General features: G+C 46.4%; 1 protein-coding gene across 15 annotated transcripts in view; it reads right to left on the reverse strand.

The window, feature by feature from the left end:
- The window catches only part of PPP1R12A (protein phosphatase 1 regulatory subunit 12A), a 269267-nt gene that overhangs the window by 140312 nt on the left and 115867 nt on the right, over positions 1-13088 (reverse strand). For 12 of the 15 annotated variants that reach the window (XM_085889079.1, XM_085889132.1, XM_085889103.1 and 9 more), the window contains exons 10-11: positions 7651-7698; positions 5217-5471 (exon numbers count right to left, since the gene is read on the reverse strand). The exons of 1 other annotated variant lie outside the window; for it this stretch is intronic. In XM_085889079.1, the coding sequence (XP_085745205.1) occupies positions 5217-5471; positions 7651-7698 (303 nt within the window). Of the gene's footprint in view, positions 1-5216; positions 5490-7650; positions 7699-13088 lie in introns of all 15 variants that reach the window. 2 more of the 15 variants (XM_085889122.1, XM_085889093.1) reach the window with 2 other exon arrangements.

Genomic DNA, 13088 nt, shown 5'->3' on the forward strand with positions numbered 1-13088 from the left:
GCGATCGCCCGGTCTACCCTCCGTGTGGGTACTTAGGTAGGTCGAATTTGGCGAGCAACCCTATCCCACGCGGGGGCTGATTGGCTCGATCGCGGTGAGACCGAAAGGTCCACCCGTGACTGGTTCCCGGCGTTAGTCCGAGAGGGTCACGACTGGATTGTCCGTCCGGTGGGCGACGTGCCGCGATTCGAGTTACGTGGCCGTCAGCACGCCGGCGGGCGCGAATTCGCAACAAAATATCTATCTCTATCTCTATCTCTATCTCTATCTCTATCTCTATCTCTATCTCTATCTCTATCTCTATCTCTATCTCTCTCTCTCTCTCTCTCTCTCTCTCTCTCTCTCGTCAGAATTCCAAACCGATTAGTCATGAAACTTAACCAAGTTGTAGAGGTAGCCTCAACTGAGAACCTTATTGATTTTGAGGTCAAAGGTCAACTTGAGGTAAAATTTCTAAAATAGTCATTTTCATCTGATTGACTTGAAATTTGAACAGGATTTGCATAGTCACTGAATTGGGAAACCAACTATTTTCAGGTCAAAAGGTCAAAGGTCCACTCAAGGGCAAACATGTAAAATCATCAACTTACATCCTATTAACTTGAAAGTTGAACAGGATTTGCATCGTGCATCACTGAATTGGGAAAGGAACTATTTTTGAGGTCAAAAGGTCAAAGGTCAACTCAAGGTCAAACTTCTAAAATCATCAATGTGAATATGAAAAATAATCAATTTTCATCCGATTGACCTGAGTTTTGATTAAGAGTGTCAATTTTAATCAAAATGAAATGGACAATTTGATGTATCCACAGCAACCTTTGGAGAGGTGGGTGGATTTTGCAAGTATCGTGCTCTGCACGACGTCTGTTTCTTGTTCATTTGTTGATGACGTTTTGCCCACAACCTGCACTAAAACTGCCAGCCTGAGCCAGCAGGCTAAACATTTGAATATACTGTTGCGGGCCAGGGTCCAGTGGCAGGAACGACCACGACGTAGGGAAAGTTACGTAGTCTCCCACCAGACTCCCGGAATTGTCGGCCGTCGCTCACGGATAATCCCGTGACGTGGCGGGTCGCTTAACTGACCGTGGACACCAATACCTCCACCGCGTAGCGTAAGGTCTTTTTGGCTGGAACCAATTTACCTAATTAACCACACGGTGTCGTCTACTGGGGAACCACGCCCTCGGTACACCTTGCCCGATCCGGATCACTCTACCAACTACCTTTCCGGATCGGATGCAGCCGAGCGGTACTACCAAGGACGTATCGGCTAGAATGAACAGAATATCGGGAATAAAGACCCGGCTAAAACTCAGATCCGAACCATGCTGGACCAATGAAGGAAAAGACTAAAACGAACTGGGAACATTTCTACAATCATTTATTTACAATAAAGCGAGGAAAAATTTGTGGCACAGGAAACAGGTTTATTGGGGATGTTATGCAGGAGAAGATGAGAGAAAGATGTAGTGTGACAATTTTACAGCAACTTACAAAGGAGACACAGAGCAGACTTATCGCGAGAATAAAACGGGCAAGATTTACAATGATCAACTAAAAACTCTTATGCAGTTCTACTTAAAGACGGCGCCACACACTCAGACGCACACTCGCACGAAAAGAAACCCAGATGTTTACAAAGGACCCTGCAGCCAGAGAGGGAGGTTAGCTGAGGGCGCAGTTCCTTCAGGTACCTGAACGTTGGAGGGAAGGGATGCTCCGTGGTGCGGCACCTGCCAATGGTCGTGCGGCTCGGACCACAGCCGCCCGCGTGGAGACCATGTCTGCGAAAGGGACCGGGTCAGGTAGAGCGGAGTCCGAGGCGGGGATCAGGGTTTCCAGCTCACTCCCAAGAAGACTCACTTTCCAGCTCACTCGCTCACCCACTCAACCAACGAACCCTCCGACTATCTCAGCCTCAACCAACGAACCCTCCGACTCTCTCAGCCCCAACCAACGAACCCTCCGACTCTCTCAGCACTCAACCAACGAACCCTCCGACTCTCTCAGCACTCAACCAACGAACCCTCCGACTCTCTCAGCACTCAACCAACGAACCCTCAGACTCTCTCAGCACTCAACCAACGAACCCTCCGACTCTCTCAGCACTCAACCAACGAACCCTCCGACTCTCTCAGCACTCAACCAACGAACCCTCCGACTCTCTCAGCACTCAACCAACGAACCCTCAGACTCTCTCAGCCTCAACCAACGAACCCTCAGACTCTCTCAGCCTCAACCAACGAACCCTCAGACTCTCTCAGCCTCAACCAACGAACCCTCAGACTCTCAGCCTCAACCAACGAACCCTCCGACTCTCTCAGCACTCAACCAACGAACCCTCCGACTCTCTCAGCACTCAACCAACGAACCCTCCGACTCTCTCAGCACTCAACCAACGAACCCTCCGACTCTCTCAGCACTCAACCAACGAACCCTCCGACTCTCATCACTCAACCAACGAACCCTCCGACTCTCTCAGCCTCAACCAACGAACCCTCCGACTCTCAGCCTCAACCAACGAACCCTCCGACTCTCAGCCTCAACCAACGAACCCTCCGACTCTCTCAGCCTCAACCAACGAACCCTCCGACTCTCTCAGCCTCAACCAACGAACCCTCCGACTCTCTCAGCCTCAACCAACGAACCCTCCGACTCTCTCAGCCTCAACCAACGAACCCTCCGACTCTCTCAGCCTCAACCAACGAACCCTCCGACTCTCTCAGCCTCAACCAACGAACCCTCCGACTCTCTCAGCCTCAACCAACGAACCCTCCGACTCTCTCAGCCTCAACCAACGAACCCTCCGACTCTCTCAGCCTCAACCAACGAACCCTCCGACTCTCTCAGGCTCAACCAACGAACCCTCCGACTCTCTCAGCCTCAACCAACGAACCCTCCGACTCTCTCAGCCTCAACCAACGAACCCTCCGACTCTCTCAGCCTCAACCAACGAACCCTCCGACTCTCTCAGCCTCAACCAACGAACCCTCCGACTCTCTCAGCCTCAACCAACGAACCCTCCGACTCTCTCAGCCTCAACCAACGAACCCTCCGACTCTCTCAGCCTCAACCAACGAACCCTCCGACTCTCTCAGCCTCAACCAACGAACCCTCCGACTCTCTCAGCCTCAACCAACGAACCCTCCGACTCTCTCAGCCTCAACCAACGAACCCTCCGACTCTCTCAGCCTCAACCAACGAACCCTCCGACTCTCAGCCTCAACCAACGAACCCTCCGACTCTCTCAGCCTCAACCAAGGAACCCTCCGACTCTCTCAGCCTCAACCAAAGAACCCTCCGACTCTCAGCCTCTACCCTGAGGATGGTGTCGTGATTTATAGATCTCCCTCAGCGGGGAGGGGCCTTGGTGAAGCCGATGTCACTGTTCGCCCTGATTGGACGGGGCTTCCATGGGTCCGCCCTTTCTGGGCATGGTTTCAGCCATACCGGGAAGCCCACCCACTCCACACGTGCTGACTTGCCAAAAAGGAACTACTGCAAGAGGATTTTGCCTCGGACAGCGAGTCGCCGGTTGGGCGAATAGGCGAACAAGCGTTTGTTCAGCCCATGCGAGAGGAAGGTACTGTGGTTCATAATGGAGGGGATATAAAGATGTATAAATCCAACTAAAAAAAAAAAACATCGCAACGCACCCCTTTGATTTCCCACTAAACACAAGGAGGGGTTCTATCTAAACATATACTTAACGGAACAACTGACTTTGGGACAACTGTATGTTTGTATGCATACGGTTCCTGGAACCGTAACAATACATTTGCCTGTCCTCGCCCTATGGCTCGTGAAAATGGCCGTTGCTCAAGTTAGTTTATCTGAATGCTCGGCTGATGATGCAGTGTGGGGAGAGATACTTTAAGGGGATGCACTGACAACATTTGGTTGAGAGTAAACCTTGGGAGAGTCATGACAGTGCAATTGAGATGGAGCAGCCGAGAGGAGAGTCGTCATGTCCAGCTTTCGTTGTTGGTCCATATAGAAGTCGTAGACACAGGGTACGTGTGCTCGTTCATGCATCGGCTAACCACGGTCATTGTTTTTCAGTTGCATTTTCGTCTTTCGGAGTTCACGGTTTCACCGAGCCATTTTACATGCTGCCAATGCACTCAAAGCTCTTCCACCCATTCCAGCTGTGGCATTTGTCTGCCGTTAGTGCCCTCAAGGCTCTTTTATTTTTGCCAAGACCACACTGCTACTGCAGCACACCACTGTAGTACTGCAATGCCCTCAGGGCTCTTCTTCCTGACCCCACTGTGCTGCCTTGTTCACTGCCGACACCCCTAGGACACTTTTACTGTGCCAAAGCTTCATCATCTGGTGCAGTGGTTCTACAATCAACCTTGGCTGAAACAGTCATCTCTCCCTCAATCTGATATTCTTGGCCGATAAGGCACAAATCAGCAAGTCAATGTCCTTCTGCTCTTGGCTTCCTTATACAAGGCTTGACTAATCAATCTCGTTTTTTCATTGTTTATTCAAATCCTTCCACTATCATTTGATTATATTCTTCCCCATTGTTATTTCGGGCCACTACTGCCCATAACATTATAACTACTGATGACCACTGATTTAATAGTCATTTGGTTTTTGTCCTTGTTTGCAACTAATAATTTGTTCATAATCAAGTGGGTATTACCCTTTCATTTCAAAAGTGTAATCAGGCTCCATTCGGGAGATTAAAAGAATGGGTATTTGCTTGATTAAAAGAAGGGGTATTAAATGGTAAATCGACCCGATACGCTGCTCAGGATTAAGAGCTGTGCTCCTCCAAGCGTTGCAAACTCTTGCCCAAAGATGTGTCATTCCGCATATGAAAAGCGATTCAATTTCAAAATAGAATAATCTCCATTACATTGTCCAACACTGCGAACGCCAGATATCATGGTCTGAATCAAAGGCAGCTTCTTCTGAACTAAATTGCATGCCGTGTGTAGCATTATGAAGAAAAATATTTGGCTTGCATACATCTTCTACCATTGAACATTGCTAAGCTGCTGGCAACTCTCAAAACGACGAAATGACTTTTAGCACATTTTGGAATCACCCATTTCATACATGACAGTGCACTATGCCAGATTCCCAAGCAAAACAAGTTGAGCCAAATTTGGGAGAGAATGGCACAAGCCACATCATCATCTTGTTGCGATTCACCTCTCATTCAAATTCTCATCAGTTCATTGCCTTTGCACTCTGACCTTATCTCGCTCGCGGGTTTCAGCAGTTGTGAGACGAGGACTCGATGCTGAGCGGATGAGGCCAGTGGTCGTCAGCGACGACGGGTCCTTTTCACGCAGTACTCCTTGCGTTGTCCCGGTGCTACCCGCCTCTGGCAAGGCGCCATAACTGCCTGTTTTGCGCAGACCTTGTCGCCAGGTAGCTGGGGACTCATCTCGCCGCTCATCTGAATGTATGTCTTCACGTCGGGCTTCAGGCAGTGTCGGAAAGCGAGACTGGAAAGAACCACCAAACTACAATTGACATAAGGATGCATAGGGACAAGCAGGGAGAAAGGAAGTTTAAATACAACATCAAGGACAGGCGGTTGATATCAGGACAATCAGCATATGCACTACGCTTATCTGGCATGATGGAGTCAAAATAATAATGAGCATTCATAACGAAGCAAGGAAATGCCATGGTCATGCAGTAGGGATACAGCAGAATTATCAAGCACAAACATTACAGTTTGCTCTCTCACAACCTGAAAAACTCCAAAGTGATTTATTTGCTGCTCTTACCATATAATAGTGTTCTTCTACAAATGCAGAGAAAATACTTTCACCACTCCATTAGTTGGACCAGAGGTTAAACAGAAACCCTCATCAACCATTGCAATGTTTGTGCTACAAGTGCAAGTGTCTTTTTACAGTGCTTGGTCTTCGGAAAGTGTCTTGGTCATGCTCTCAGAGGAGCGGCGATGAGGTAAATGACTTGCTACCTGCATAAGGGCAATGCTTGGTACATCCAGAGTTAGTACAAAATAGCTATAAATCTAATTAAAATATATGCACACGTGTGCACATGCGTGCACATGCTTCAGTTTTCAACTTTGGACGCCAGTTTTCATTTTAAACAGTCACGGAAGACTTCTTTTTCATCTTTATTTTCAGGAAAAAGAAAATATGACAAATATATTCGTAGCTACGTGAGGGATGAGATCCTCAGAATCCCATTGCCGTCATCCTTCGAGGTATCTTACTTTGCTCTACTGTTATTCCACGCTCTACTATTAAATTTGTCACGTTCAAAATATGTAAGTGCTTTGGAAACGTGTACAGTTATCAGCCCAGTTAGAATAAAGAAAGGTTCGACATGAAGAGGTAAAGTGATGCAGATAATCTCAGGTTAGAGTACTGTTAAGAATGCGGAATGTGAGAAGAAGAAAAAAAAAAATCAAAAGATAAATCGAATCAGGTGTCCATTCGCAATGCCCGAATAAATAATCTCCACTTTCACCGCCTTACTTAAGGAGTCCAAAAGTGACGCAACGTTCTGATTGACAAGGTGCTCTGCAAATGCACCAAATTACATGCTCATCATCCTTTATTGGGTTTATTAGCATTTCACATGCTTGTGTGCAGGGTGATATGGAAAGCTGCCATATCCCACCTTGCACTCTGGATTTTGTGAAAGTGCTGAATATCAATGGCATTTTGCCATCACGAGGTGGAGAAACAAGGAATAACTGTCCGTCTGTCTGTCTGTCTGTCTGTCCCTCCCTTGCCTCCCCCCTGCCCCCCCCACCACATCAATACTCCTTCTTTCTTGATATGTTCTCTATTTTCTCTCTTTGCAAAAACTGAGCACCTTAACTACAGACTGATTAGCTTAGTTCCAATCATCAGCAAGGTCATGGAATCCATCATCGCAGTTGAAATGAAATCCTCCATTTTTTCTGGCAGCCTCAACTCAGATCACAGATTCCGATTCAGACCAGGTCATTATACCTGAGACGTGCTGCCACTACTCTCGCAACAATGGCTGGAAGCCCTCAATGTCAGATGAGATCAGAGCTGTCTCGCTAAACACATCTCGAGTTTTCGATACAGTCTGGCATCCCAGCTTGCTCTCCTGGGCCAAACTATCTGCCAATGGCAAAATGACCTCTGCCTATTTTCCCTTCACCTCACTGCTGTTTCGCTCCTTCATGAGCTCTGACAACTGAACTTTAAAATTTATAGAAGTCTTTATTCTATATATTTGGCACCTTCCCCCTCAGCCATCCAAAATCCCCCAGGTCAAATTAAGAAATGGGGTATCTGCAGGTCAAAAAGACAAACTATAACCTAAATTAATAGCTATTTCAAGTGTTTCCCAAGTGGAGAAGGACAATGTGGAGTGAAACTATTTTATTTGTTCTTCCTAAGTGTCATGAGAGAATAGCAAAACTTTCAAAAGTACAGGAAATTTTGGGGAAATAGAGCACTTCACCTTTTCCTCTTTGGAGCAAGTATCACAGACTCAACAGCAAAAAGTCAGTGAAAAAAAGGACAGCTAACCAGGAGAGCGGCAAAGCATGCAAGCAGAAAAAGAAAGGCAAGGAGGCTACGTCAAATGGACTAATAGAGGAAAACATTTACAACTGACACAGTCAAGAGGAATAAAGAAAGGAGGAATTGAGAGACATACCACATGAGATACATGAAAACATTCAGCCAAGTCAAGAAACTCCACACTCTGCAACCACAGCAGAAAGGTTACATGATAGCATGGAAACGAAATTTACAGAAGGTTAGAACTTCAAGGTTTTTTATTTTTTTTTACCAGGAATAGTAAGTATCCTTCCATTATGGTCCCAGTTTATTGTTGGGTCTTTACCACAGTGTTAAGTCACCTCTTGCAGACACTATAGTCACTGCGAGATTGGGGACAAGGTTTGAATGTGGGTTCAGAGGGCATTACCAAGTTAGTGCAACCTTTTTGTTGAATATACATAAATTTTACAGAGGACAAGTTCACAAATAATGCATTGAATGAAAGTAGGTCGAAGAATTAACAAAAAAAAACAAAAAAAAAAAACATTTCAGCCAATCAGAGACCACAAATGGCAAAACTGACTGCCACCAGAAAAAAATTACTGTAAATTACTGGATAATTCAATGCATTGCACCAAAAGCTTCATCTGGTTGTTTGTTTTTCTACTATCAATAAGCATAAGAGGTGAAAAAATTTGATCATGATTGTATTGAGTAACCCTCAGTTTATGAAATCAGAGTTTAGTTTCCATCACCGTTGAGTTGTCTAAGGCAGGCAGGGTGGCCTCAAGGCATGCACTCTGCGCCTCTGAGCTATCCAGCCTGGGTTTCAATCTTGGCCCAGCTATAAACTGTCATCCTGGTTTTTTGCAGCCAGGGAGAGGCATCAACTTGTGTGCCGTCCCTCGGATGGACGATAAACTGGGATTTCCGTCTGCCAGAATTGTTTGGTGGTCATTAAAGATCCAACAGTGTCCTTCGTGAAGAGTAAATGAGCTAGCGCTGGTACCCTGAACGAACAACAAATTCCTGCCCCAACCAATAGGGGGCACTGAATCAGTAGCACAGCTGCGCTCACAGCAAATTATGCTACCCACAGTCATGTGCTCATCATATGAGATCACCTTAAGTTAAAGATGAGCTATTCATGTTTTGTTTTTTTTATAAAGAAGCATCAAAAGCCTAAAACCTCAATGCAAGTTCTGGATCAATGTTATGTACAGTTTGATCACGAGAGAATAAACCACAAGGACACTCTTCGACATTGCGACGTTGTAAAATATGCATCTGCCCACATTATTACATCATTCTACATACCAATACCAAGTATGATTTAAATCCCTGAACCCAGATTCAAAATATTTAATAATTCTGGCAGCCAGACCATGCATCCAATCAGGTTGAAATTTGAAATATATATTCCACATGACTACTAGATCATAATTGTGATGTTTCATGTCAATTCATGAAACAGTTCAAGAGAAAGAACTTTTTAAAATTTATCTTCAATCCAATATTGCTGCCAGACCATGTGACCTTCTAATTATTCGTAAACACCCTGGTATCCCCAAGACTTGTGGAATATGTACGTGAAGTTTCCCCTCGATATATCAATCAAGCTGTTCTGGAGAGGATTTTTAAAGGTTCATTCTTCAAAAAAATCATAGCTGCCAAACCATGTGACCGATGACATCATAGTTGGAGAACTTTTTGTTTCCCATGGATAAGCAATCAGACAAGTAAAAGTTTCACCTTGATCTGTTCAGCCATTTCGGAAATTTTTGAAGGTTTTTTTTTTTTTTTCTAAATATGGCTGCCATCCCACTTGACCAGACATCATAATTCCCCCCCCCCCCACCCACCCCATAAAATATAGCCCTAGATAAGCCTCAAAAATTTTCAAACCGATCGGATAAAGCATTTGACATCTGCAATGATGATGTCATAGCAAAGCCACCGATGACATCATCAAAAAAAATATCACACTTGTTTCCCATGGGACGTCACCAAATATGCCTCTGGATTTTCCTTCGGCTTCCCCTCCATGGAAACAAATAAAACATTATTTCAATTGTTATATTTAATTGTTTATTGCATCGCTCACGTAATGTCTTCAATCGTATCTCTGACTTAAATATTTTTTTAAACTCCCAGTTTGCAATGCATGTTCGTGTTCCATCAATCGTCCATTTTTTCCAACTTCAGCACCAATTCACCCCTCCTCCTGAAATCTACCTCCTCCTAACCCCTCACCTGTTATCCCCTCTCCTTACCTTCCCATCTTGCTCCTCATCCTACCTCTACTCGTTGCACCTCTTCACTGTCTTCTGCTTCAGTATCAGTCCCTCCTCTGTTGTCCCAAAGTGTGTGGTGTTATAACATCTGTGGGCTCCATTCTAACCCAAAAGATATCTCACTCTCTCAATCAGTACACTCATCACCACAAACATGCTCCTTCCTTCCTCTCAGCAAACCTCCCCTTCTCCCCAAACCCTCAAACATTGCACCTACCCCTGCCCGCTCCCTTCACCATACCTCTACGAAGTCTCATCCTTCCCCTCTCCCCACCTCTCCCATTGCCCTCCTGCACCTTGGCCATACCTGCTCTCTTTGTCTCCCCTACCTCTCAAAGCTTCCCCCTCACACTCTTCCCCCTCCAAGCTTTCTCAAAACTCCCCCTCACCCTTCTCCCTCCAATCTCCCCCTCACTCCCACTTCTCAAAGTTGCCCCCTCACATCCACAAAGCTGCCTCTTCCCCCACCCTCTCTCTTCCATCTCATCGCTCCACCTCCGCCAATCATCAACTGCCCTCTGCCCCCTCTCTTATTACTCCCCACTGTACCTCAACCCATAACCGAGCCTTTCTCCTCATCCGGCTCTCTCCCCTACCTCTTCTCCAATCCCCCACACTCTTTCAACAACTCTCCTTACCTCACCCCCCCTCCTCCCTCGTCCTAACCTCCTTCTCACCTGCAACTAAAGCCTCCTCCCCTCCCTCTTCTTTAACAATATGGACCTCAAACATCCGGAGGCCTTCGCTCAAATCTGACAGATCTTTCCATACAGGTTGCCACTGACAAAACAGACAATCTGGTGAACAGAAACTTTCCTCCTTCAAGGCATCTCTGACTCCCGAGTATCTCTCCCTGGTTACTCCCTCCTCCGGTTTGACAGATCTGAACCTCGTCCTGCTGGGGGAGTTGCTCTCTTCATCAAAGACTATTCCTCACTCTCCGTGCATTGCCCTCACTCCCCCACATCCTCAGGAATACCTCTGGCTATGGCCGCCCCTCATGTTTATGTGTGTTGTACCGCCCACCAAACAGTGATTGCTCCATTTTCATCTCACTCTCTGAAAACATGAACCAACTTCTATCCTCTCATCCTCTTCTCTTCTCTTCTCTTCTCTTCTTCTCTTCTCTTCTTCTCTCTCTCTCTCCCTCTCTTCCTCATATGTGGTGACTTCAATTGTCATCATGCCAGTTGGCTGGGTGTGGGTACCTCCCTCACCTGCCATGGCACTTCAGCAAAACACTTCTGCGACTCATTGCGATTGACACAATCTGTCAACTTCCCAACGCAGATCTCAAGCAACGGTACACCATCTCTTCTGGATCTGGTTTTGACCAATTTCCCTGAAAATATCTGCTGTTCTTCCTCTGCTCCAATCAGTTCTTCTGACCACGTCCTTGTCAAAGTGGACATCTCTCTGACTGTTATTAGAGAACCACCTCAGCGCCATCGAGTCTGGCTTTTCACTCAGGCCGACTGGCAAGGACTTCAAGCAGCCATCAAACTTCAAGGCTGGTCTCCCATCGCTACTTTCTCCGACATCAACTTGTCCTGGGAATTATTTCAAAGAAACTTGCTCTCCCTCATGCACAGATTTATCCCCTCTCTTCTTCAGTTGTCCTACCCTTCCTCCCGCCCTTGGTTCACTAAAGCTTGTGGCGAGACTGTTGTCCTGAAACAACTTGCGTTTGCCTCATGGAAGGCTAAACCAACTGAAGATAATCTCAGTTCCTATCACAAAGCTCAGAACAAGTGTGTATCTACCCTCAGGAGAGCCAGAAAACAGAATCTTTCAAATCTCAAGTCTGAACTCTCAAACCTGTCTACCTTCTCCAAGTCCTGGGGGCATCTAATCAAATCTGTTTCTGGTGGATGTTCACCCTCCATCCCCAACATTACCTCAAATGTAAAATACAGCTAACACTGCATGTGAAAAGGCTGAATGCCTAAACTCTGTGTTTGCTTCTAAATCTTGTGTCCCAAACCCATCAATTTCTCTACCCACCTTACCCAGTCGAACCCAGCTGTTCCTGGACGCTGTGTCCTTTTCTAGTGACAAGGTGGAGAGCTTGCTGTCAAACCTCGACTCGGATTCTGCAACCGGTCCAGACGGCATCAGCCCACGTGTCCTAAAAAACCTGCTCTGCTGCTCTTGCTCACCCTCTCTCTGTTCTATTCACTCTCTCATTTGTTCAAGGTTATCTACCATCTGCTTGGAAATCAGCAAACATTACTGCCCTGCATAAAAAGGGTGCAGAAACAGATCCCTGCAACTGCAGACCAATCAACCTTCTCCCAATCATCAGCAAAGCTATGGAATCCATCATCGCTTCAGACATTAAATCCTTCCTCTTCTCCAATGGCTTGATTTCCGATCATCAATTTGGATTCAGACCAGGTGATTCTACTTCTGCTCTCCCAACAATGGATGGAGGTCCTCAATGCCAGACATTAAATCAGAGCCACCTCCCGAGACATATCGCGGGCTTTCGATTTCGTCTGGTACCCTGCCCTGCTCACCAAACTCTCTTCCTATGGTATACAAAGACATCTCGACTCATGGCTCACAGACTCTTCCTCCTGTCACAGCCAACATGTAGCCCTTAATAAAGTTCTCTCATCCACTCTTCCTGTCCAGGCTGGAGTTCCTCAAGCAAGTGGTTCTCGGCCCTGTTCATTTTCTAGTTTTCATCAATGATCTCTCTGACTCTGGAAAATCCTCTTTATCTCTTTGCTGATGACTCCACACTCTGCTGTACCATCTGCCATCCCTCACATCAGCAAGCAGCAGCGTTTTCACTCTGCAGATCTGGATAAAAATCACAAGCTGGTCCAACACATGGAACATATCTTTCAATCCTGACAAATTTCACACTCACTTTGTCTCTCCGAAAGGACCGTCTAGAACCACCCAATCTACTTTCTTAACAATCCTCTTGAAGAACTCCTTTCATTCAAGCTCCTGGGTCTCACTATCTGCCATGATCTTTCAGGGGAAAGCCACATTTCCAACCTGGCCTCCAAAGCCAGTTGCTGACTGGGAATCCTCCGTCGTGCAAAGTCCTTCCTCGGCCCGCCTGAGCTCCTGACCACATACAAAGCTTTCGGCCACAGCCTGATTGAGTACTGCTCTCCCCTCTGGGCTGGTGCTCCTGCCTCTCACCTTTCTCGGCTTCACGCTGTGGAAACCAAGGCATTTAGGATCATTGCAATCTCCCACGATGAGGCTCAGTCTTTGGGCCTCTCACTCTCTCACCGCAGGCAGATCGGTGGTTTTCCATCTTCTACAGTCTCCTCTC

This window comes from Eptatretus burgeri, chromosome 1 (genome assembly GCF_056783735.1).
Source record: "Eptatretus burgeri isolate ZD-2024b chromosome 1, Ebu_testis_v1, whole genome shotgun sequence".
In the NCBI taxonomy this organism is placed as follows: Eukaryota; Metazoa; Chordata; class Myxini; order Myxiniformes; family Myxinidae; genus Eptatretus; species Eptatretus burgeri.